The sequence below is a fragment of the Amphiprion ocellaris genome, chromosome 10, assembly GCF_022539595.1.
Source record: "Amphiprion ocellaris isolate individual 3 ecotype Okinawa chromosome 10, ASM2253959v1, whole genome shotgun sequence".
Lineage (NCBI taxonomy): Eukaryota > Metazoa > Chordata > Actinopteri > Pomacentridae > Amphiprion > Amphiprion ocellaris.
Window position 1 is genome coordinate 24,849,737 of NC_072775.1, and position 24,686 is coordinate 24,874,422.

The 24,686-nt window shown below is 39.7% G+C and overlaps 1 protein-coding gene across 6 annotated transcripts in view; it reads right to left on the reverse strand.

Annotated features, from left to right (window-relative positions):
• The window catches only part of LOC111574170 (collagen alpha-1(XI) chain-like), a 94,811-nt gene that overhangs the window by 16,669 nt on the left and 53,456 nt on the right, over window positions 1-24,686 (reverse strand). For all 6 annotated transcript variants that reach the window (XM_055014106.1, XM_055014104.1, XM_055014105.1 and 3 more), the window contains 19 exons: window positions 22,872-22,925; window positions 21,827-21,871; window positions 21,579-21,632; window positions 21,119-21,163; window positions 20,697-20,750; window positions 20,507-20,560; window positions 19,680-19,733; window positions 19,138-19,245; window positions 17,888-17,977; window positions 15,241-15,294; window positions 11,488-11,595; window positions 11,283-11,390; window positions 10,187-10,240; window positions 9,358-9,411; window positions 5,091-5,198; window positions 2,199-2,252; window positions 622-675; window positions 435-488; window positions 136-189 (listed from right to left, as the gene is read on the reverse strand). In XM_055014106.1, the coding sequence (XP_054870081.1) occupies window positions 136-189; window positions 435-488; window positions 622-675; window positions 2,199-2,252; window positions 5,091-5,198; window positions 9,358-9,411; window positions 10,187-10,240; window positions 11,283-11,390; window positions 11,488-11,595; window positions 15,241-15,294; window positions 17,888-17,977; window positions 19,138-19,245; window positions 19,680-19,733; window positions 20,507-20,560; window positions 20,697-20,750; window positions 21,119-21,163; window positions 21,579-21,632; window positions 21,827-21,871; window positions 22,872-22,925 (1,260 nt within the window). The remainder of the gene's footprint in view (window positions 1-135; window positions 190-434; window positions 489-621; window positions 676-2,198; window positions 2,253-5,090; window positions 5,199-9,357; window positions 9,412-10,186; window positions 10,241-11,282; window positions 11,391-11,487; window positions 11,596-15,240; window positions 15,295-17,887; window positions 17,978-19,137; window positions 19,246-19,679; window positions 19,734-20,506; window positions 20,561-20,696; window positions 20,751-21,118; window positions 21,164-21,578; window positions 21,633-21,826; window positions 21,872-22,871; window positions 22,926-24,686) is intronic.

The window sequence follows — 24,686 nt, forward strand, 5'->3', positions numbered from 1 at the left end:
TGTGGGTCATTCTCCTTGCCATGCATTTAAAGTATTGTTGACACATAGATAAATGATCAATTCGCTTGTTTTTGAAAATAAAAACATGCTATCTGAAGTGAGACAAGGAGGACCTTAGTATGATATTGTACTTACCCCAATACCAGGCTCTCCAGGTGGTCCAGGGTTGCCAGCCTCACCAGTTTCTCCCTGTGATGCCACAGTGAAAATATGCATTCATGTGTCAAATGTCTATTATTGCAATGACATAAACAAACAAAATCAGCTGACACTTCAGTGTTTTTGGTTTGTGTCTACACGGCATGGCAGTGTCACTGAAAGGTGGATAAAAAATTCAAATAATAGATACCAAAGGAAATGAAAGAAATGTATTTCCAGTAAAGGAAAAATACCTTAAAGTGTGTCAACGGTCACCAGACATATATGGTTCCTACCTTCTCACCAACACCTCCCATTGCTCCAATACCTCCAGGAGGACCTTGAGCGCCCTGTGGATAAATCAGAGACACTTATAAAAATATGTAAGAAACTGTATTAAAGAGATGTATTCTTGACAAACACTTTTATTTAATACTAAGTACAGCAAGAGCCTAACAGAGAAGAAGGCAAATAAAAACTCACGTTGGCTCCACTGGGACCCTGGGGACCTCTGGGACCAGGAGGACCAGGTGGACCCTGTCCGAAAGAGTAGAAACTATGTTTAGGATAGTGCAGTGTTACGTGATTTTTTGCAAATTTGTGCTCTGCTAACAATGAAAAATAAGTAAATACAAAATAATCACTGGGTGCAAAAATATATCTTTTACTTTTAGATAACACAATGTTCCATAGTTAGCTTGCCCTGAAAGCTATTCTCCTTCACTGCTTCTTTTGCACTTCTGCTTAAACCACATTTTTGTCTCAGAGCTTGTGATCTGAGCAGTGACAATAAAGATGGATCTAATCTAAATCTAATCTGCAGTAACCACCACAGTTGGTTGTAATGTGAACAGCGGACATGTCAGAACCACTACTTTCATTAACCATAAATTCAATAGTGTCTTTCTTTTGGAATAATGTCATCAAAACACAATAGACACATGCAGGTTTGATCTTGTTCAGAAACATTTCTCTGAGGACTCCTGGAAACTGGACACTGAAGCGATGTGTTACTAGCTGCTTCTTGGCAGTGACTCTAGCAGCGTGCCTGCACATTGCAACCAGCTGAATACTCTTTGCCTCCACTTGCCCTTCATGTGTCTAAAATGTGAAAAGGCCCTCTCTACAGCTAGCATTTGAAATAAACAAAACATCAGTCCATACATTATTTATGCTAATAATAATAATAATAATAATCCTCAGTCTCTGGAGTCTCTCCCAGGTGACTTAGGGCGATGGCAGGGGACACTCTGGACAGATCACCAGTCTATCACAGGGCTACATATAGAGACAAACTATCACACTCACATTCACACCTACGGACAATTTAGAGTTACCAATTAACCTCAGCATGTTTTTGGACTCTGGGAGGAAGTCGGAGAACCTGGAGAAAACCCATGTATGCACAGGGAGAACATGCAAACTCCATGGCGGATCCGATCATTCTAAGGTAACGGAAACACAATTTTTACTTTCAGGTGATTATACATTAATGAAAACATACTTGCTGCCTTTCTGACAATAAATCCCTCCTAATCCAACACAGTGGATCTTTCAGACCTCAGCCAAGCGTGCGACATTCAGATATGGCTGAGTTCATTGCAATGTCCTAAACCAAAATATAACAATGTGAACACTGTCAGGCACAGATAGAATAAATAAATAAATACAAGCTGCACTGTCTGTTTGTTGTGATTGAGCACTATGTGAACTTAAGTCAGCAAATCAAAAACGTCCATGCCATATCTAGACATACAGTACTTTCTTATTCTGACTACTCAACTCATGCTTGTACTACATTGAGAGTGAAAAATAATAAGTAGACAAAACCAACACACTGCCCAGACACAAAACATACACATTTTTCACCACATGGAGTGTTTATGTCAATGCATCTTCCACAAACAAGAAGATCTGCCATGTTGATGGAGGAGTTACCAAAGTCAGCCACCAGCCAAAACCTCAGAACAATCAGCACAATTTCCCTCTTCATAGGGTTGTACGTGAAAACAATGTGAATCTCTGTAACACAGAAAAGTCACAGAAAGAGCTGCACTTACCATTGGTCCAACGTCTCCATTCTCTCCCTTCTCACCAGGAGGGCCAGGCAAACCCTGTGAAGAAGACAAATGTTCTTCAGAGCACAGAAAAAAAGGTTATGTGAGGCAGCACCTGAGACAAAACTGCACATTAGAAAATCCACTGACGGGAGCATAAATACATTTTTGCTGCTCATTAACGGGTACTTTCAGGGGATGTGTATTGAATAGTTAGCTTTAGGATGCAATGTGATGGAGAATACATTAATACAAGCAGAACTCCTAGGTGTAAACACACAATTAGTCAAGAGGAAAACTATTGTAATTAAAGGGTATGGGAGGCTTGGGTATAATCAGCCTGTGTAAATTGCAGGCTGGAAACTCCATCAATCTATGTCCACGGGAGAGTGAAAACAATGGGGACAGCACAGGTTGACTGAAACCGTCTGAATACACATTGGGAAGGTTTATCTGTGACAAAAAAATGAATCGGCTCTCACATGCCATTGTAACTCATTGTCTGACTGCATAATTGCAGTTACTATGTGTTGTGTTAGTTTAACTCCAATGATGGAGCAAGCATAATCAATAGGTGGGTGGAAAGCAGCGGTAATGATGAGTTACTGTAAAACTAAACTGACATGGATATCAATCACTGCAATACAACGCGTACTTTCAGTCCACTTTTCATGATTTACTGTATCTTTGCAATGACGGAGAAGGCTAATTTATAACTGATTCTGACTGGGACTTTAGTCACAGTAATAAAGCATGAGGCTTGTAAGAATGGGGAAATAAATTGAGCGTCAACTCATTTCCTGTATATTGTTAAGAAGAGATGGACTGTTGATCAGTATTGGACTTGTTATGCTTGCTTGTAAATATATGTTGTAATTAATGGAAAATTAAGGAAATATAGGTGCATTAGGAGTTAAATTAATAAATGCTGTATACAAACATAAATACACACAGAACTACTGTTTAGCACACAGCAGAGGAAATCAATAAATGTTTTGCTACATTTCCTTCTAATTTCCACACTGGCCTTGAACAATAGGAACATTTTGTTGCAATCAAATCTGATATTTATTCTCCTGTATGTCCCCATTTTAACCTCTTAATCTGAAGAATTCATCCACTCGACAATAAATGCAATATTTCACACCAAACACTGCCCCAAACGATGGAAGGCTCTCACACTGAAGCCATTCATTCCCCATAGTCAAAAATCATTAATGCTACAGATAATTGCATTGAAGTGCTGAGCTCGCAGCGGCTGCTGCCATCTATTGAAGGGCAGCTTAGCCAACATAATTTAAAGAGTGGAGATGGAGTGCATTATGCCCAATTAAAAGCCAATTGCACCTAATAACGTTATCTGGCCCTATTGACCAGCAGGATTTCGCTCGAATTTCATCCTCAGTGAGTCCTTGGATAATTGACTTTGAGATATTCTTAAGTGTGGCATTTCTTCATTCTTTGCCACCAAAGCAAGTTTCGTCAACTTCTGCTCATCAGCTTAAATGAGCCGATGTGCTGTCCTTTTGCCCATTTCATTCTGTTGCAGTTTTAGAGGAAAGCAGAGCTTATCAGAGCAAAGTAGAGTAAAGCAACACTAATATAGTGCTTCCTCTTCATCTGAGTAGCACACAGGGGTTTCAACAGTTAACATATGGTAAAAGCACACTGAAAATATACATATTTAATATCTCTAAGTAGAGCTACACATCTTTTGCTGAACAACAGCAACTGTGGAAACCAGCGACAACAGTCAGATGCTAAAATATAATGCAGCACAGGAAAAGCAATCGATATGACCCCATACCAGCCAGTAAATGCAATAGGCCCAAAGATGTTGGTAACCTTATCAAACAGTAGGTGCCAAAATTTTATCATCTTACCTGAGTGGACTAAATTGAAGAAGGGTACACATAGTTGGTTATTGTTTCAACTCTTCTTTTGCAATTTGAAGAATGTGTTATTACTAAATACCAAAAATGAGTGCTATACTTTGTGTGTGATTCCAAGAAAAATCATTAAACTGTTGCCATTAAAAATAAAACAAATACCCATACATCAGTGTGTGTATTGAAGTAGAAATACAACTGCAGGCCAAGTATTGATAAATCAATTAAATAGTACTCTCCTCCATAACCTTTGACATTCAAAGCTTGTGTTTTTGTTTATAGGGAGTCCTGGTGACTAACAACAGTATAGTTAAGGTCATGGGTTTCACACTCAGCAAAGCAACTATATCCATCCTATTAACAAAGTCTCGACTTCCTACCTGCTTCAGAGTTACTTCCCCTTTTCTCTAAACTCTCTAGGAAATGCATGTGTATTGTAATATGTCTATTATGAGACATATTTACAAAAAATGAATGGACTTATACTATGCATTGATTAAAAGACCCGATCAAAAGCAGGCTACCACAGCAGCTGGTCTCTTATTTGGAGCTGCAGGGGAGTGGTTTACTGCATGATAATGATGCAGTGTGAGTGGAAAAACCAACAGCAGTCCCCCCTTCTACCATTAACGCCACGGCAAAATGCCAAATGCAAAATGTTTGCAATGGTGATAGATTTTTAGCATTGTCAATGCTAAGGAAAGTCCTTGAGGGGGAAATAAGCATTATTTGCCCAGGAGCAATACAAAGTGCCATTAAGAGTCGAGGCTGCATTAATAAATTATGCTTTGTTTTGATGTAATGTAAATGATGTAAGGAAAGATGAAATGTTGTCGGTTTAAGGGGTGTGGAGGAAGTCATTTTGCTCTTGATGATTTTGACAGAAGAAAACTAATGTCTATATTTATGAGGCGATGTTCAACGTGACCTGGTTGTGGTGTGCTTAGAGAATGAGATACAGAGAATCAATATGTGTTTCAAAGATGCATAGGTGCTGTAGACTTACCTGCAGTCCAATAGGTCCTGGTAGACCTGGGAATCCTCTGGGACCTTCATCTCCTTTCTGGCCAAACATACCCTGCTGTCCTCTAGGACCAGCCTCACCATCACTGCCCTGTGGGAGTTTAAAGTTCACAAAATCCAAACACCTTTATTCTGATCCCCATTAGTTAGAGCTTCAGCAAGAGCAACTCCATAGACTTTTTTTTTCTTTAATGGGATTTTTCCTGGCTCTTCTTTTTTACTGTTAATCCTTTTCAAGGTTATAGAGTATATCTAAGCTCACGTGGTAGAAGGTGGGTGTCAATGCACACATTCCAATACAGATCAGGATGGACAGTTAGAATATTTGAATGCCTATTCTGAAGGTCATTTTTATAACAGTTTCATCTATCCATCAGAATTCCACACCCACATATTCCAGCTCAGATTTGTGATGCTGGAGGGTTTCTAAACAAGCACCCTGGACAGATCAACAGTATACGTCAGGGTCTACTTGTAAGTAGACAATCAGCAGACATTTGCCACTCAAAGGCCATTAAAGTCAATCTAAATTTGCAAGCCTATTTTATCACTTGAAGGAAAAGGGACTGCGGAACTTTAAAGAAAAATGGACAAGCGTGAGGCAACTGTTCTAGCCACTGACAAACTGTGCTGCTGGGCTACCTGGGGAAACAGCAACCATCCTACCACAGCTTGTCATAAGGAAACACTGGATACAGTACAGTAGAGCCACAGGGTTATGGTAAACGGTGTATGTGGAAGATGCTGACTTTATCTGTGAAGGCAGAGGTGCACGGGGCAACAGAGGATAGAAAGGGGAGACTGTGGGGAACGAGTGAAGTGCTGACAGATGAGGAGTTTTCAGTTCAAACGCATGTCAGCACTTGAAAGTGCTTGAGGAACTCTCGCTGAGCCCTGGGACATGTAGGCCGCCTTAGGCACTGGTACTGAATGCAGAGCAGTTTAGAAGGAAATGTTAGGTGATTACAGGTAGCGTGAGTGCAGCTTTGAGACAAAGACTCAGAGACAAGGTGGACTAAAGTTTGGAGAGACTTTAACCAACAACAGAAACTAAGTCTGAATAGTCTTGAACTCAATTGGTGGGTAATTTGTTATTCAATGTAACACTGCATGCAAAACTTGCATCGCTATTGTTGCTCATCTTGATGCATGAAACAGTGCAATGGAGCCCTTGGCTTGAAGGATCTGGATGGATGTGCACTAACATGGAAGAAAGCCTATGAAAGCTATGGTCGCCAAAATGCCAAGCCCTAATTGCGCGGTTTCATGATTAGCTAAATAGTTTGACACTGCTTAATGTTATATATTCAAGGGATCAGAAATGGACCAGAAATTTATATGATAGCCTTTATTAACATTACAATTATAAACTTCTACTGTGAACGTAATTGTTCACTGTGGAAAAGTTGAAATTGTTGCTGTGCTTTGTTAAAAAATATACTTTCATTGTCTATTTCCTGTTTGAGGTTGTATAGACAATCTAGTTTTGATGGCATGTGAGCACTGTAAATCAGTAAATATGTAAAATTGAGTAAGCACAATCAGTCATAAGGAAACCATTTATGTACAAAGCTAATATGTTTTTGTATTTTATTTTATCTTTATTTTATTTCTGAACTAAAGATCTAAGAGAGAAGCAACTTGAGAAGTTGATTTGAAAAATGCTTTGTTTGGGGCTTTAATCACTGTAAGTAAGTGTGTATAATTTCATGGACTTACACTTGCTAACTATGAACATGTGTTTTTAACCACTCCATAGTAACCTTTGTATGGATCTATTTAAAATTTGAATTAAAATTTGTGTAACTGCAAAAATCCCACACATGCTCACTGAGATGTAATTTCAGTGGAGGTTCCTGCAGAACCTCCACTGGCTCCCCATTTCACACCGCATCCAGTACAAACTGCTTCTCCTCACCTTCAAGTCCATCCATAATCTTGCCCCCTCTTACCTTACCGATCTGCTCCTCCCCTACACCCCCCCCAGGAATCTCCGTTCCTCCCACACAAACCTCCTCTCCATCCCGCACAGGACCAGCCGGCGACATTGGGGGGACAGAGCCTTCGCCATCGCCGCCCCCACACTCTGGAACTCCCTCCCCCATGCCCTCCGTGACTGCACCAACCTCACCACATTTAAATCCCTTTTAAAGACTCACCTTTTTAGATCTGCTTTCCTTAAGTGATTCTGTATTTTATCTTGAACTTGTTTTACTATCTATTGATTTTAATTAACAATTTTGTTTTATCTTATTGTATTTTATGTACAGCGTCTTTGAGTTTTTGGAAAAGCGCTTTATAAATAAAATTTATTATTATTATTATTATTATTATTATAACTCATCTTACTGAGCATATATTTAGACTGTCCATTCAATAAATTAAAGTGGCAATCGTGGGCTTTTTGTTTGTCTCACACTTTGTAATAACTAATTTTAAATAATAAAAATGTGTTTTCTCCTGAAAAGTGACATTTCAAAGACTATTTTATGAAACATTCATGTCTTGTTATTAGATAGTGCTACATAAAAACGCATTTGATTTGCAGGTAAGGGCGTTTATCACATCCTGATGAAGATCAGTACTTCTCTGCCATTCACTGTTCCATTACAAATGCTTGACCCTAGTTGCCTCTTGAAGACAACAAGCTGAAAAAGAAATTGGATCTTTCATTTTCCCTAGAAAAAGCAGTATTTTCCACAGTTTGGGGGGGGGGATAGATACTAAAATCGAAAGCGCTAATAACAGTAAGAGAAAAAAGATTTAATGTTGAAACTACACAGCACGAGTCAGGACTCAGTCATGAAGATATGAATACACATGAGCCGACTGACTCACCAAGACAAACAACTGTTAAATAATTTGTTATTCAGCTCGGGTGCACTACATGCTCACAGAAATCTGTCTCACCAGGTCTATTCTAGCCCCCACAGAGCACTGCAAATGCAGAATCTTTGCTAGAATGGTTGGTAAGGCCTGATAATTTACAGCAATGAGCTGTTAGTTGCCCTCAGGCCATGAGCTATTGTAGAAACAGGACTTTCCCTGTTGTATTAATGAGATGGACGAGTGGAGGATGTTCTGCTGCATACAAGGCAGTATTTTCAGCTTGTCCTGGTGCCATATGAGGTAATAAATGGAAATGACTAGCGATAAGGCATACCGCTGTGGGTTGTGAGACTATTTTGTAAATGGAAGGTCTCAAGTCTAATTCCATGAGTGAATTCCAAAGCAAAACTAATTCCAAATTTCTAATTGCGGGGTAATTAAGTGCAGAGTGCGAAAAATGTTCTTCTGAAGGACATGTTGCTAACAAATTTGATGATAAAGTCTTTGTGGGGTACCCTGAAAGTAAAAGTTACGATTAAAATGAAATTTGTTTAAAATTGCTACGATAAAAAGATGCAGATTTTAAAATGAACAGGAGCTGCTGCCAAAGGTTTTTGGAATGCACAGCTAACAGTAAAAGGCAATACTGCTTGCATACTGTGTCACTGACCAGGCAGGAACAGTACTTAATTTCTGTCCATCTGGGGAAGAAAACATTTTTTATTTAAATCTGGCTACCTTGTTGGAACAGGGGTCTCCAACCAAGCACTATTATGAGCCAACTGTCCAGTTTTCCAATCTATCTAAACACTTGAACAGCACAATTAACTTATCGTCAGGCAGGAATGGTTAGGTAAAATAAAAACCTACATACAGAACATGTTGCTGTTTTTGGACAATAGCTGAAAACAAACAGAAAATAGGGTAAAGCCCTGCAGAAACAGACTTGATTCTGTCACATTGCTATTAGGCTGCAGGACTGTAGATGACTAGTTCAAAATCTCTGCCAGCAGGCATTTGGGATAATTCCAATTCTTGATTAGAATGATTAGCTTTGCTGCCTTCATGAGGCCTTGAATTAAAATAAATACTTCAAACTTGATTTCTCATTTCATTGTTCTTACCCAAAAGCCACTATGATAATCAGGGGCTGACAGGAGAACAGTATGTGCATTTTGAAGGCATCAGAAATGTTGGACAAAAAGATTTTTTAAAAATTCAGTATCTACCAAATCAAGGTTGGAAAATAATATCTGCACTGAATGTTTGTGTGGAAGGGTTATCAAGTGGGCGTTTGCAGCTCTCTCTTCATTTCATGTTTTATTCCTGAATATGACATCCTTGATGGTAAAAAGTAACTCTGACTGCATAATAATATTTGACAGGGTTGACATCAAACACCAAGACAAAGTGATACTCACGGCTGGACCAGGAGCTCCAACAACGCCCTGTAGACCGCTTGGGCCTGGTGGACCCTACAAACAGAAGTGACAGTAACGTTTTATGGTCTGACTATTAGCATAAACATGGCATCCTTACAAATAGTCTCCTTGAAGGCATGCCATTTCTATTAGAAAGAAAAACTGAATTCAATTTTATGTAGTTATTTTTTAAGTGATGTTTGTGATGACTAAAACCTTCGAATGAAAAATATTTCAGATGTGGAAGGAGCACTGGTGTCGTTATTGGAACCGAAGTAATCATTTAGGTAAGCATTTAAGAACCTCAGTTTGTATTTTGTATGCTACAGATTATTGATTCATTTCATTCGAAACATCAGCAGCTGAGATTAGTGTTCTTTGCTCAATTAGCATAGATCATACACTACCGTTCAAAAGTTTGGGGTCACCCAGGCACTTTCACGTTTTCCATGAAAACTCACATTTTTTTTCATGTGCTAACATAATTGCAGTAGGGTTTTCTAATCATCAATTAGCCTTTCAACATGACTAGCTAACACAATGTAGCATTAGAACACAGGAGTGATGGTTGCTGGAAATGTTCCTCTGTACCCCTATGGAGATATTCCATTAAAAATTTGCCGTTTCCAGCTGGAATAGTCATTTACCATATTAACAATGTCTAGACTGTATTTCTGATTAATTTAATGTTATCTTCATTGAAAAAAACTACTTTTGTCTTTCAAAAATAAGGACATTTCTAAGTGCACCAAAACTTTAGAACAGACTCATTGCTTTACATGAAACTGTTTGATAAAACTGAATAGAAAGAGAAGAATAACAGACTTACAAGTTCACCCTTGTCTCCTTTACTTCCCTTCTGTCCAGGCCCGCCGACTTCGCCCTGCAGTGCAATACAAACACAGCAGAGTTCACATCTCTCCTCCCTATCTTAAAAAAGATCTTGCCTCCCGCCGTAAGTCAAAGTCCAATATCTTAAAGTGTCACCTTTACCATGATTAGGCAGTAAATATTTCTCCAGAGATTCTAATTTGATTGGCCCACAAAGACCTTGGGCGAGTGTTTGCAATTAATTGATTGGCTCCCTGTCTAACCCCATTGGCACAATGATTGACAAAATGGTGTGGTGGAAGACGTGACCAGGATCGGAGAGGTGTGATGGTTACAAATGTAAAAATGCAGATCTGTGGTTCAGTGTATCAGCTGTGGATGTGAGATTTGCTGGCCTGTGGGTAAACAGGCTGTGTAAACAATTGGCTATTTTTGTACAAGTATGTGTTTCTCTATTTGCATTTAGAAATATTTTAATGCTTTGAGAGCATGCTTATTTTGTTTACTGAATGCAAAAGAATAAATGGTCCCTGACAGAACAGTCTATTCTATCAGGGATATGATTTTCTGCAATAACGAGCTTGAGGATAAGCAGAGTAACTGAAAAAAAACATATCTGTTCAGGTGTGGTATGGGGGGCATTTTCTATATATGTACTGTATATTAGGATATGCGTGTTTGTATGACATTGGAATATGTGTTTATTGTGACAACAGTGCAACAGTCTGAAAATAGTCATGGTGTGTCTTAAGTAATCATGATGAGAGAAGTTTTTTTTTTAAATGCCAAAGAAACAAAGTCAGAAGATACAAAGTACATCTGACATTCCATACATTTCTAAAGACATTTTTAGATATGGCAGGTGCTGTACTCTTGATGTTATCAGAATCATATGTTTGTGTTAAAGAAGACCTTGTACTAGTTCTGATCTCATTAGGAAGGAAGCTGATACAGATATTGAAGCAGAACTCTGAAGACATCTCAATCTGCTATTACTTTTTACCAAAGGTTTTATGTGCTTTTATGTTGAACCATATCTCAGTCTGACGTGGATATTTACATAAAGGATTACTAGTATTACAACTATACTCCACCTTGTCACCGTCCTCGCCAGGGGGACCCTGTGGACCAGCTGGACCAGGAAGACCGACAGGACCTTGAATGCCATCACGGCCAGCAGGACCCATAGGACCTTTCTCTCCCTATAAAGAATATTGTTTATACTCATTAGAAAGTACTGCAAAAACTTGGAACTTTAAAAAGCATTTCACTGTGTGAATGTTCAACAGAAAAACTCACAGGAGCTCCTTTTTCTCCAGCAGGACCGGGTGGTCCTTGTGGACCATTACGTCCTGTCAGACCAATGGGACCTCCAGGGCCAGCAGCACCTCTCTCTCCAGGAGAACCCTGTCACCAAACACCCATCAGTCACTAGTTCATTATGTGGAAGATAAATAGAAAAGTCACTTTCCTCCAGGAGAGGTAAAAACAGCAGAAAGCCACCGAGAGTGTGATTTGTCTAATTTGAAGCATGAAAAGACTGATTTCATTCGAAGAGCTGTCTAAAAAGACATTTTTAACAAATACCACTTCCACTGAGTATGGCCACAACAATGTGAAGAGTGCTAATTATAGCTGAATGAACAGGCTTCTTTATAGACATAAAAAGTTGGCTGTAAAATGTTACCTTCTGCACAAGGACACAAAACTTTAGAGAATTTGTGTTACTTTGTAAGCACACATTTGTAGATATAGAATATACACAAAAGTTTGGACACATCTTCTCATTCAATGCTTTTTATTTATTTGTATTATTTTCTACACTGTAGATTAATAATGAAGATTAACAATTTTTGGTTTACAACATAATTACTCCACCAAGGAACGCGGCGGAATTATGTGATGACCGGTGTACGTTTGTCTGTCTGTGTGCAACATTACTCAAAAACAGAATGGAAGATTTGGATGGAATTTTCAGGGAAGCTCAGAAATGACACAAGAACCAAGTGATTAGATTTTGACAGTGATGCGGCTTATAGTCTGGATCCACGATTTGCTAAAGATTTCTGTATCATTGCCAGATAGTGGCATCATTGTAACTAAGACTACAAGTGAACACTATGTCAGCTGCCTGCTGACGATCACGTGATTGTGATCCTACTACATATCGACCATTGTGGACTTACTGGGACTTATCCATCAGAAATGCTACAAGCAACAATTGATTAAATTGTGGGGGCGTTTCTGAGTTCCATCAATTCCCGCTGCCCGCAACATACTTAGGTCACGCGATTTGGTATCTGTACATAATGTACACTTGCAAAACGAACACCTGTGCTCAGCGCAAGGTTATTTTGTTTGTGGGTACCTCTATATTAACGCTTTGATGGCAGCATGGGTCAGGAGATACCCATTTTCTATTGTATTTGGGTCAGTTTTTACCCATTTTGCGCATCAAAGGGTTAAATGGCCACATTCTATGTTGCTGTGATTTCTGCCTTTTTTCAAGATTTCAGCTGCTGGAAATGATACAATGACTGAGCAGCCTTGGAGGCGTATTGCGATCTTTGAGTGCTTTTCTTGTTCCATATGTATTCTTTTATACTTTTGATGTCTTCAGTATTAATGTACAATATAGAAAATGATTACATAAAAACCTTTGGATGAGAAGGTGTGTCCAAATTTTTGACTAGTTAGTGTAACCTTTTTATTTAATTAGTTTTCTTTGTTTTTTTAAGCAACAATAGTATAGCAAGCTATGATTAACAACAATAATCAAATCCAAGCCTACTGCAGTTGACCTTGCTGACAGCCTCAAACTCTCACCACTATGAGAACTCTGAGCTGCTTTCTTCTGACATATAGAAGGTCTCTCCATTCTTTCTCACATCAGCGTGTCTCATTGCCCTGTTCTTCACTATTCACAGGTGTGTGCTCATCACTCCGTAGGTGGTCCAAATCACGTAAACTGTGACTGCATCTTTGATCAGTTGGTCATTATGGCCTCTTCCTACACGGGCAAAGTCTTATGCTGCTTTCATACAAAATGAAATGCGAAAATGTGTACAGACCAAAGCTTCACAGGCACACACACTGATTCAGCTGCTGATGTGAGATGCCACCTGGCACTCATATGCCTGGCCCATTTTATGACAGACATTGCTGGTGACACACACACACAGCTCCAAACTGTCATCCACAGCCTGCCAACTGACCCACCAGGAGACACACACACACACACACACACACACACACACACACACACACACACACACACACACACACACACACACACACACACACACACACACACACACACACACACACACACACACACACACACACACACACACACACACACACACACACACACACACACACACACACACACACACACACACACACACACACACACACACACACACACACACACACACACACACACACACGGTTTCTTTGATTGAAATAAGTTCTCTCTGTTTCGCTTCCTCTCATTTTACCCACGTTTTTCTTTTTACCCCACATGTGCGATTTTCTGGCCAGAAATCAAAAGTGCAACACAAAAACATGCACATACACAAAATCTGCGATTTGTCACATTCATCCTTCTTGTCATTCTTTTATGCTTTTCTTTCTTTGTCTCTTTCAAACACACATAACACTCTAAAAAGACTATGAAAAAGCAACACACACACACACACACACACATACACACACACAGCACTCTCAGACTTTCCTAAAGCACAACAGCAGCTCAATCTCTGGCAGAAAATCGATGGAAGAAAATATCAGATCTCTTGTGTGCGTGGGCATTGCACACCGGCCTCTTTTTTGAGGAGTTTTTCAAACACTACCAAAACAGTTTATCACATGTTTTCAGCCAATGGCTCACTTTCAAGCCCATTTAAGAAAACTATCTCATTTCGGAGTGGAAATGGTTTCACTCATTCAGAGGATGCCCCATCTTCTCACTTTCATCATCTTTTCATCCATGCTCTGCATATCCGCTGACATCTAATCTGGTGTTGCTCTGTCGCTGGTGAGCTGGGGCAATTATCGGGAGCCTGCGTTTAACGCTTGAACAAAATGTCAGACAGTTCAAAGCTGCCTGTCAGTCAGCTTTCTGTACAGAATCACTGCCGGAGCTCCTGAGGCTTTTCATTGCATATATAGCTAACTGAGGGGCTCAGAGACAAAGAGAGAAAAAAAGCGGATTGCACTGCCACTCCTGCTTCTTTTCAGGGTCGCAAACTATGTAGGAGCAAGTCTGATACGATGCAGTATATATGGCAGCAATCGTATGTAAGCGAATATCCTTTATTGTGATTTAAGGATAAGAAGACTTAATCCCAGAGAAAAAACAAATGTATTGCATGTGTTACCATTTGAGTGAAAAGGTTCTCTAAAAGTATTGGTCATACTCAAATTAAACAGGGTAAATAAAAGTTTCCTTCATCTGTGACACGAGAGTTGCTATGGTAGCTACAAAATGGGAGGAAAACATAATCAAGATACAGGGATGGAACTTGTTCAATTTGACTATTCAGGAGTGATTGGGACATTCTTGAAAGCAATGTCAGTCATTTCATCCATTATCTCTACACCACTTTATCCTCTGTGGGGTCATGGGGGGGCTGGAGCCTATCCCAGCTGATTTAGGGTGAAGGACCTTCGAGCTGTGATGTGACGATGCCACCCCTCAAAGCAATGTTGTTAGGAAAAAACGCGACAACTACAGCAGGATATTGCTTTTATGAAACTGTTGTAGATTCGTTTGTAAGCCTGTGTGGCCCCTGCTCGACAATGTAATAATGAAATAAAACCACCACCAAAATGACTGTTGATTTACAGTTAGAAAAATTAACACTCGCTTGATGATATTTATGTATGTTCTGCAGATACATCCAGCAGCACATTACATGTGCAGCTGAATGACCGGAGAATGAAGCTGTGCACAGCATGTGCAACTCCATTCTCCAAAAGCACACGTCACTTTTCACTGCAATCTCTGTGGTAAGAGAGATGAGGTAACCATAGTAACAGGCTACTTACAATGGGGCCAGGGGGACCCTGAGGCCCTTCTCCTCCCTTTAAGCCAGCTGGACCCTGAAAGAAGAAGACAGGAGAGGGTTAGATCTCACTCACTGTGGGCCACCACTCAAAACTATTCAAAGAGCAGTAATCACAGCTGTCAAGTGGGACTTTAAATGTTATTGTATGTGTGCATGCATGTGTGTATGGATCTATGTGCATATGTGGGTATGAGCAGGACTATATAGAGGACTTGGACCCAAACAGATACGCAGGAACCAGCAACTTGGGCAAAACAGACCAAACATACAGTCTCACTACCCTCTAATTGAATCTACACATGCAGCCAGTTTTGGTTGTTTGCCTAGTCTGTGGGATTTCTGCAACCTCAGTAACATGGAAATGAAAGGAAATTAGTTTGTGGTGCTAAAAATACTAAAAAAATAAGTCAAACATAATTTCTATTGAAGAAATAGTCCCGATGAAAAGTGCTCACTGTGAGGTTCCTGGATAATACTAAGCAAAAAGACACTGAGAATATAATTCTATTTGTCTTCTTCAGCTACCAGACATCTCAGTGGAAGACTCTGAAACACGGGCAGATAAAATAAAACCTTTCTTGATTGGTGGAAATCAAGAGGTGCCCAAGGAAATACTGTAGGTAATTATTAAATGGAAAGAAATTTAGTTGTATCAACTATTTCAAGAGCAAGCCATGAAAGGCACCAAAGCATTACTTTTCAGCCTGGTGTTAAGTTGTTCTTTAAACAACTAGGCAATCCCAGTTACATTCTGTTTATGATCTCAGTGAGCAGGGTTTCAGAGACGAGACTTGTCTGAATTCACGAATTTCAGAAATACAATGTCACTGCATAGAAATACTCATTAATGAAATAGAAAGCTTTTAAAACATATATTTAGGCTGCAGTTCAGTTCTCCACCAGAAAAAAAAAAGTCTGTTACTTCATAAATGATGATATAGTCTAATTTGTAGGCATATCCATCCATCCATCCATCCATTATCTATGGACTCACTAGGGTCACGGGGGGGGGGGGGGGGGGGGGGGGGGGGGCTGGAGTCTATCCCAGCTGACTCAGGTGAAGGCAGGGGACACCCTAGACAGGTCACCAGTCTGTCACAGGGCTACATACAAAGACAAACAATCACTTCGCGAAAGTGCTAACCACTACACCACTGTGCAGCCCAATTTGTAGGCATATTTATATTATTAATGCAATATGAGTCATTACACAAGCTTCAAAGGAAATGAAAAAAAGGAAAGAGACGACAAAGTCCTGAAGCCCTCGGTGGGCAGCAAGTTTAGGTTTAGTCCATCTATCTCTGGGCCCCTTGTCATCTCTTTAAGATCTCGGCCCTTGAATAGCGATGCTTGTGCTGAATCATAGCAGCAGGAAGCTGAGACTGCATATGGAAAACACAGTTCACCAGAGGCAGTAAAGACTTTCATTATAATAACTAATTTACAGGCTCCTACAGAGCCAGGGGGTGCAGAGGCTGCCAAGCAAGCGCTCCACCTCCCTGGCATTCACATTTCACCATGGTGCATTAGAAGACTGGATAAATCTTTCTTTGCTGGACACACAAAAAGTTATTTATTGGCCCCTGTATCACCACTATGCCTTACTTCAAACTTGAGCAATGGAATGAAATGTGTGTGTATGTGTGATGTGTGTGGTGTGTGTGTCTATGTGCGCATCTTTCTTTGCTTATCGAAAAGAGAAAAATAAACTGTATGCGTGCTTACTGGCGCAACTCGTGCATGTGTTTACTTGCACCCTCTCAGCAAACAGAGTAAGGTGTAGGTTTTGCTCATGTAACAGGTATATACACTCATGAGTGTCTGTGTGTTACTATATGAGGTCAGTTTGAGAGAGAGTGGGTGGATGTCTGTGTTTGCTCACGGTGTATGTGTGCTGCCTTTATAAAAGGAAAGCCATCCTTCTGTACACATGGGACAAACATAACGGTTGTAATAAGTCTAGGCAGTGCTGTCATGTGCTCTCTTAATGGTCAGCCTTGAAATGAGCTTCAGCCACAGTCCCTCAGGCTGATCCTTAGTCAGCCTATAACACCGAACTGCCCTCACCTTGAACTTTTTCTGATTCACACCTACTCCTTTTGAGAATTAATTTGGGTCACTCAGCAGGGTAAGGCACAGGTGATGTTGCAACTAAGTTGTGGGTTTGAATCAAAATCCAAAGGCTCTGACTGATTCTTTGATTGAAAACAAAACTAGAATTCCTTCAAGGAAAAGATCTTGTACTAGTGTACCTCCAAGAAATACATGCTTATAAAATGCAGACTATAACTCATGAGGGAGACATTTTATGAGTTAAATGTTTTGCCAAAGCCACATTAGCAATAACCAACAGCTTTAAAATTGCTGATATTGATGATGATAAAATATGTCAATATTGTGTTTGGCTTAGTCGTCTCTATTAATTCTATGTAAGCCAGTTCTGTACTTTTTAGTCTGGTCCACAGCCAAGCCTGACATTTGGTTTCACAGCAGGTTGTTAGCCTGGTAATTGGGTTTTGGAGCTAAATTCAGCTGGGTGCATGCTCAGGATGTGGGATGACACGCTTCTATGTGGACATGTGAATGTGTTTGCATGAGTGTGTAAATCTGTGGATAAACAGTGTTACCATGGCCCCTGGAAGACCTCTAGCCCCTTGGAAGCCCCTCAGGCCTGCAGGTCCTGACTTGCCACCAGGACCCTGAGGACCTGGATCACCCTACAGAAGGAGACACAACAATTCACAAAACTGACATTATCGTCAGGTCATTATTAAACACAGGATTGCTTTCGGTGAAAAACAATGAGGAGAGCTGAATCTGTGAGAATGGTAGAGAAAAACAATTATAGTGAATGATCTGTTTGTAACAGCTAAAATTATAACTGACTGTTGGAATGGCAAGTGATTAAGAGGTAAAGAGAAAAGAAAGAACAGAGTTTCCAATTTTTTACAAAACTATTTAGAATAACAGAATAAAATAGGGTAACAAACACCAAACAAAAGCAACAGTGTTTGTTTTTTATTGCTGTTGTACCAATGTATTTCAATTTTCCTAAACACTATGGGACCAATATACACATCTGCCATACTAGGAAATCGTGTTCACTTCTGCAAAAAAGTAATCTTTTCAAACCAGCCATTTTTAACAATAAAAGTGTTTTGTTACAACAGAAATAGAAAAATAAAGTCTTAAAGAGCTCCTAGAACCATTTTAAAAAGTACAAGTATGTACTTTGATGTAGGCTGTTTAAAGGACAATGTAAAAAATTACATTTCAATAAATATCCATATCTGTTTAATCGATCAATATAATACACAGTAGTTGCTGGCAACAACTGTATATGTCTTGCTTGTTTTCAACCTGTTAATAATATTACAAACCAAACCTGCTCCAGATCACTTGGCTGATATTTTCAGTTGATATGACCTGTCACATATATTTTGTATTAGCATATATATTGTCTGAGATGCATGACTATGGAATCCTTCTTTCTTCTTTAAAAGTACATAATGCAGAATAACATCCCTGCAAAACTCCCATGTGGTTTGTCTAGCAGAGTATACATTGGCCTCAATCTTTAAAACACTCTCAGCACTGTCAGCAGTACATGTAGCAGAGCACATATCACAGCTGCATAGATGGTGCAAAGTCAAGCGAACAACATGGTAAGTTAGCCTACTAATTATTAGTTTGAGAAATGCACTACTGGAAAGTTAAGAGTTAATGACCTCATCTATTTCCCTTGGCAATATCACTCCAATGTGGTTCTCTAACATAGGAGAAATGAGAGATGAGCCAAAATAAACCGTGTTATAATAAATGTAAATACTCATGACTGGTGACATTTGAAAAGCATCTAAAATGCATGCTCATTCACCTTTCCACCCTCTTTTCCAGCAGCTCCAGGTAGACCTTGCTCACCAGGTGGACCAGGGGAGCCTGGGTGTCCTCGTTCTCCACTTGGCCCTGTCTCTCCAGTTGGTCCCTATCAAGGACAAGGATATATATATAGATACATATATGGACTTTCCACGTTGACCTGTCTTTATATTGACTATGTCTGACGAACGGCAACATTATATCTTTATGTTTTACATTGAAGCTGCATATGCACCTCACATGTGATAGTGAGTCATACTTTTTCACCCACTTAGGACTACATGAGTGGCAATCATCTAAAGTATTTTGTACAAATAAAAGATCTCACTAAAGACAAATAGGATTCTAAAGATTTTCAGGAGAATGTAATGCATCTTGATTATAGTTTGTGCATACATGTATTGTCTTTTAGGATCAGCTGTTGTTACAGGTTCTTAGTTAAGTTTCAGTGTTTCATTATTACCAACAATAAACACAGAACTTGTGCACTAATGAGGAGGTGGAACCTAAACATAATCATGTAGTTTACTGTATGCGTACCTGTGGTCCAACCACTCCTCCAGGGCCTGGAGGTCCTGTCTTTCCTTGGAAGCCCTGCAGAGGAAAACATGGACATTAATGATTGTACACAGGTAGAGTGTCACAGACGTGTTATGTCCTCTTGCTCCTGTGCAGTATGTAAATGGTCTGTATTAAATGGCCACGTTCTATGTTGCAGTAATTTCTGATCATCAATAACTAATAAACAAATGCTGCATTTCTAAAACAAAAAAATGCTGCATTTCTGACAATGCCATATGGGGGAATGAACTGCCTTGGCGGAGTGCTTTTCTTGTTTAGCTTTTGTAGCAACAAGTGCTCCACAAAATTATAAAGCTAACAAGATAGATGTTTGAACAGGTGCTTATCAAAGCGTAACAAACAATAACATGACTAATATGAGTTTCTGGGCCATAGGTCAGGGTAAAAACAAAGAGGGACAGTATTTTAGCTTTCTTTTTTGGCCCCCATACTAAAAAAGATGAGCCCCTAGACTGTCAGAAGAGCCCAGTGACTTCCTCAGTTGAAAACAGATTTGCATTTTAAATACACTGTATTCCATCTCTGATGCTCTATTATTGCCCTTTTTAAGGCTACACTATCTTACTTATTTAGTCTTTGTAGCAAACAGGCAATTACAAAAAAAATTATGGCAGACAAGTCCTTATAAAAAATACACAAAGGATGGAATGCACAACTGAGCTTAGTGAAATTCACTTGTACTTTACCATTGCTCAATTAAACCACAATACCTATTTGAGTGGCCGAAAGATGCCTAGGGTATAATGGCAGGGCATTAGCATTAATGTGCAAAACGACCCACTCACCGTCTCTCCCCTCTGTCCAGGATGACCGGGCAACCCATCTTTCCCTGCTGGGCCCTGTAGGTGAAAAGGTGTACAGTTCATCAAAATCTAGACATCAAGTGTGTATTAATATTTGAAAAGCTTATGTGAGAAGTGTCAACATAGTTGTGGATGGTGCCAGCTCACAGACAGTTTGACAGCAGCTACTTACATTAGGGCCTTTGGGGCCGGGAAAACCGACTGGTCCCTGTGGTCCTTGAGGTCCCTTAGATGAAAAGAAAGCAAATGTAGTTACCACAAAGAAGAGTGGAAAAGAAACTCCACATGGCATATGTAACTGGAATTTAATTGGATTTTAGTTGGCAAATCCACCCAACTAAATGTCTCACTACCTTAATGTCACTGTCAATACCCTTTTTATTAACAATGTGTAGGAGTTAAAGAAACAAAAGACAAATTATACTTTTGTGATTGTTCATTTGAAATTAATTAGCTGATGAAATTGGCAGCTGCAGCACTGCAGTTTTACATGTCACAAATAACTGCAATTCACAATGCACCTGAGATACGGCTGCTGTCACTAGCTCTGTGCACAAAACATGGGGGACTGATAAAACGAAATCAAATACTAACTCGCTCTCCTGGCGGGCCGGGAGGTCCATCATTGCCTGAGGTGCCCTGAGGACAAAGAAAAGGCACAGAGAAACATTGTGAACTTTGTCAAAACTGTCAGAGTGTGGAAGGTGAAAAAAAATGCATGCAAGCCCTGATGCTGAATTTACATAGCAAGTATGTGCACATTTATCCACATGATCTAGCACACAAGAATTACCCTTAATGTGATTTATATATATTATTACACTTGCAAATGACACACACACAGACTTAGCTATGTGTAATATGTTGTGCAATATGTCAGCACGACCTGCCATTATCTTTTTTTTCACATGACAGGTAAATATTACATTCAGAGTACTGATTTTGTTTATGTTCTTTTCACTTCTTTGCAGATTCTGTATATAATCATAAAACTATAGATACATGAGTTATGAACAGCCCCACCATTATAATTTCAAATGGCCTTGGCATTTACCTTTGCACCGGGCTTTCCTGTTGGTCCTCTAGCACCACGCCCACCACGTGGACCCTATATTTATTGTATATGAAACAATACAGAAATCATAGAGTAAAGAAAACAGCATGTTAACTAATCTCAATATCTTTTTCAAAAGACAAAAAAAGCACAAAACGCATACACAACCACACAAAGGATGACATTTTCATTCACAGTCATTTATGTGGAGGGCTCAGGCTGAGTTGGCAGACAGATAAATTGCCTACCGTCGGGCCACGTTGCCCTCTAGGACCAGATTTGCCAGCAATTCCCTGGGAAACAAAAAACAAAAGCTTTGATTTAAGACAAAATCATACTTTGTACCATCAGCCAGTACTTTGCAAAATCTCTTTACAGAAGTTTAAGCAAAGCTATTCTCTTAATACCAAATAGATTTGAACATCTGAGCATTTTTGCACAAAAATAAATAATCAAATTGTTGCAGTAAGTGGTTACCCACAGGCGCTTGACAGCTTCAACTACCTGTCAGCTCTAGAATGCTGGGGCCAAGCGTGTCTGCTTCTCAATGTCTGTCTGACAGTGCAGACGAGCTTGTCTTGTCAGTAATAACCCCCATCATTCTTCAATCCTCCCTCTCTTCCTTTATTGTGTAACCCTTTACAACTGCACTACCGTTCACACAGCTGAATACAGTTGTCAGTCGTCCCTCAAAGGCTGAATCTTTATGGTGATCTTTAGTGGAAGGTCCACATGACAAAACAAGACACATAAAGAATTGGTGTTCAGAGTCTGATGCTGAAAATCTTCACCTACCTTAACCTCATCCAGGGCAATTAAGATGAAATGAAATGACAGACCTTATCAGTAGAACTCATTGATGATTATGTGACAACAAAATCAAATCACTAAAACTTTCTTATAAACTTTGTAAAAAGCCCTCACCCAGCAGTGCCAATGCCAATGGTTTTGGAGGGCCATAATGCAGTGTAGTTCAACTACAAACGGGGTTTTAAAACAGTGATATCCTCATTGTACAACCATTGGCATTTTTTGGGATTCATGAACAAACTTTAGCGCTTATTCAGTTGTGTACAAGCAAGGTCTGGTACATGGAATAAAGCTAATTGTGTACTTTGCAGTAGTTTATAAGTACAATGGTTATCCAAACTTGCTGTGCCACAAGTTCCACTGACTATGCTGTGTTTCAATATTTACACTCGCTATACTTTCCTCCCTGCACTCAGTTGGACAGCCCCCAGTGACTAAGTTTGTATGTCTTTCACAGGAGAGAAGATAATAAATTTTGTTCACCCTTGCTCCTTTCTCGCCATTTGCTCCAGGAAATCCAACGAAGCCATTGGAGCCCTGCAAAGCAAGTAGAGAATAATGTGAGAGACAAGGAACAACAGAAAGGAGAAATACATGGACAGTATGAAGAAGGACTAAAATTGTCTCTGACCAGTAACAATGTCACTGACTCTAAGGAGAAGTAGCAGAGTTCCTTTTGCACTTTAGTGACCAAGGCTAATAAAAAGAGAAACTGTGAAATCCTTTCACACAAAAGACTGAAATGCTAGCAAGCAAATGTCATCAGGCTACAGTTTATATTTTGTGGGTCCCTATAGAGACATGAGCACCTTCTTTTAAGGCTTCTCTGAAATCGCCTCATCACTTAGAGACTTTCTGACACATAGACAGACAAAGGTGTTGTTAGGTTGTTAGCACAGTGAGAAAGCAAAATAGGAAGATAAAAAAGGCAGTGGGAGCAAATAAAGACAAAGGAAGGGGAAACAGAGGATCCCCTTTGATACCCATCAGCAATTTAGTTATTGGGCTTTTGCCGGCTGTGCTTTCTGATAGTGGAGATGGTGCCAGTCAAACAAATACTAGGAGGGAAATCACTGTTGGATGAATAACAGGAGCACCAAGCAGCTTACCAATACAGCTTCACTTTATGCAGAATTAAATTGCAATTTAAATTAAATATTTTATTGTCCCCACTGCACATCAAGGTCATGTGCACATCTTTGTGTTTTGAGTGTCAAATAATTTCAAATGCAACGCACATCTTTAGTGCTCATTACTGTTCACATGCATATGTATATGAGGCATAATACTGTGCAGTATAGGCAAGGGCACCACAACAAGGTGGCGTGGACAGAATTGCAAGAAGCAAACAACCCAACATTGTGGAGACAGCAGGAAAGGCAGATCTATGCCACTTAATTTGCTTTTCACAGAGGTGCAGTTATGGCAAACTGAAAGGAGAGCTGGTACTGGACAAGCCTGACTTGTGCCACAGAGATAAGACAGTCCACTGAAGCTATTGCAAACGGCTCCAGAATTAACGGTGTGGGAAAGCTGTTAACAGAGAGTGATGGGGTGCAGCAGCCAAAAACACAGCCAGTGGAGGGATTCATGCACAGGCTGATTGAGGGGCATAAAGGCTGCTAACGGGCCAACACTTTGACCCTGAATCTACTTGTAAGGACATTGTGACATTTTATAACACTGACTTAGTAAAATCTAACAAAAAATGATCTCTAATGTTATGAGCCCTGTTAGGAAACAACAGAAGCCAAAAAAGGTATCTTTAAAATGAGTAGGTTTATAAAAGCATCCAAGTTACCACTGCTTTAAGTTAGAGTGGGCGTAACAAATTTTGAATTGTGGATATCTCTTTCCTTTTTCTTGAGAAGGAAACTCTTCAAATGCACACTAAAGCAAGGGGCATAATTTATGCCATGCCAAAGTAAGGATGCCCTTATTATCTCTCCGAACAGAGTTTTTTGAAGCACATAGTGTCTAAAAAGAGGATCCTATACTCTATTGGGGACCTCTGTAGGCAGCCTTTGCTTATAATTATTTATGGACTTAAACAAACCAGTGTCCTTTGTGTTTTTGCTATAATTGTTATTACTTATCAAATCGATTCTGATAGTAAAACGGCTCTATTCGAAAGTAACAAATTATTGGACACATTGACCCCATTTTTTATTGTATTTCTTCTGTATCTCCTCCACTTAGTCTATTCGTCACAGTCTCTAATTAGCTTTGGGGCCATGCTTAGCTCAGATTTTGCTGACATTTGCAGTGACAGCAGGAGATTTGCCTATCTGGATGTTG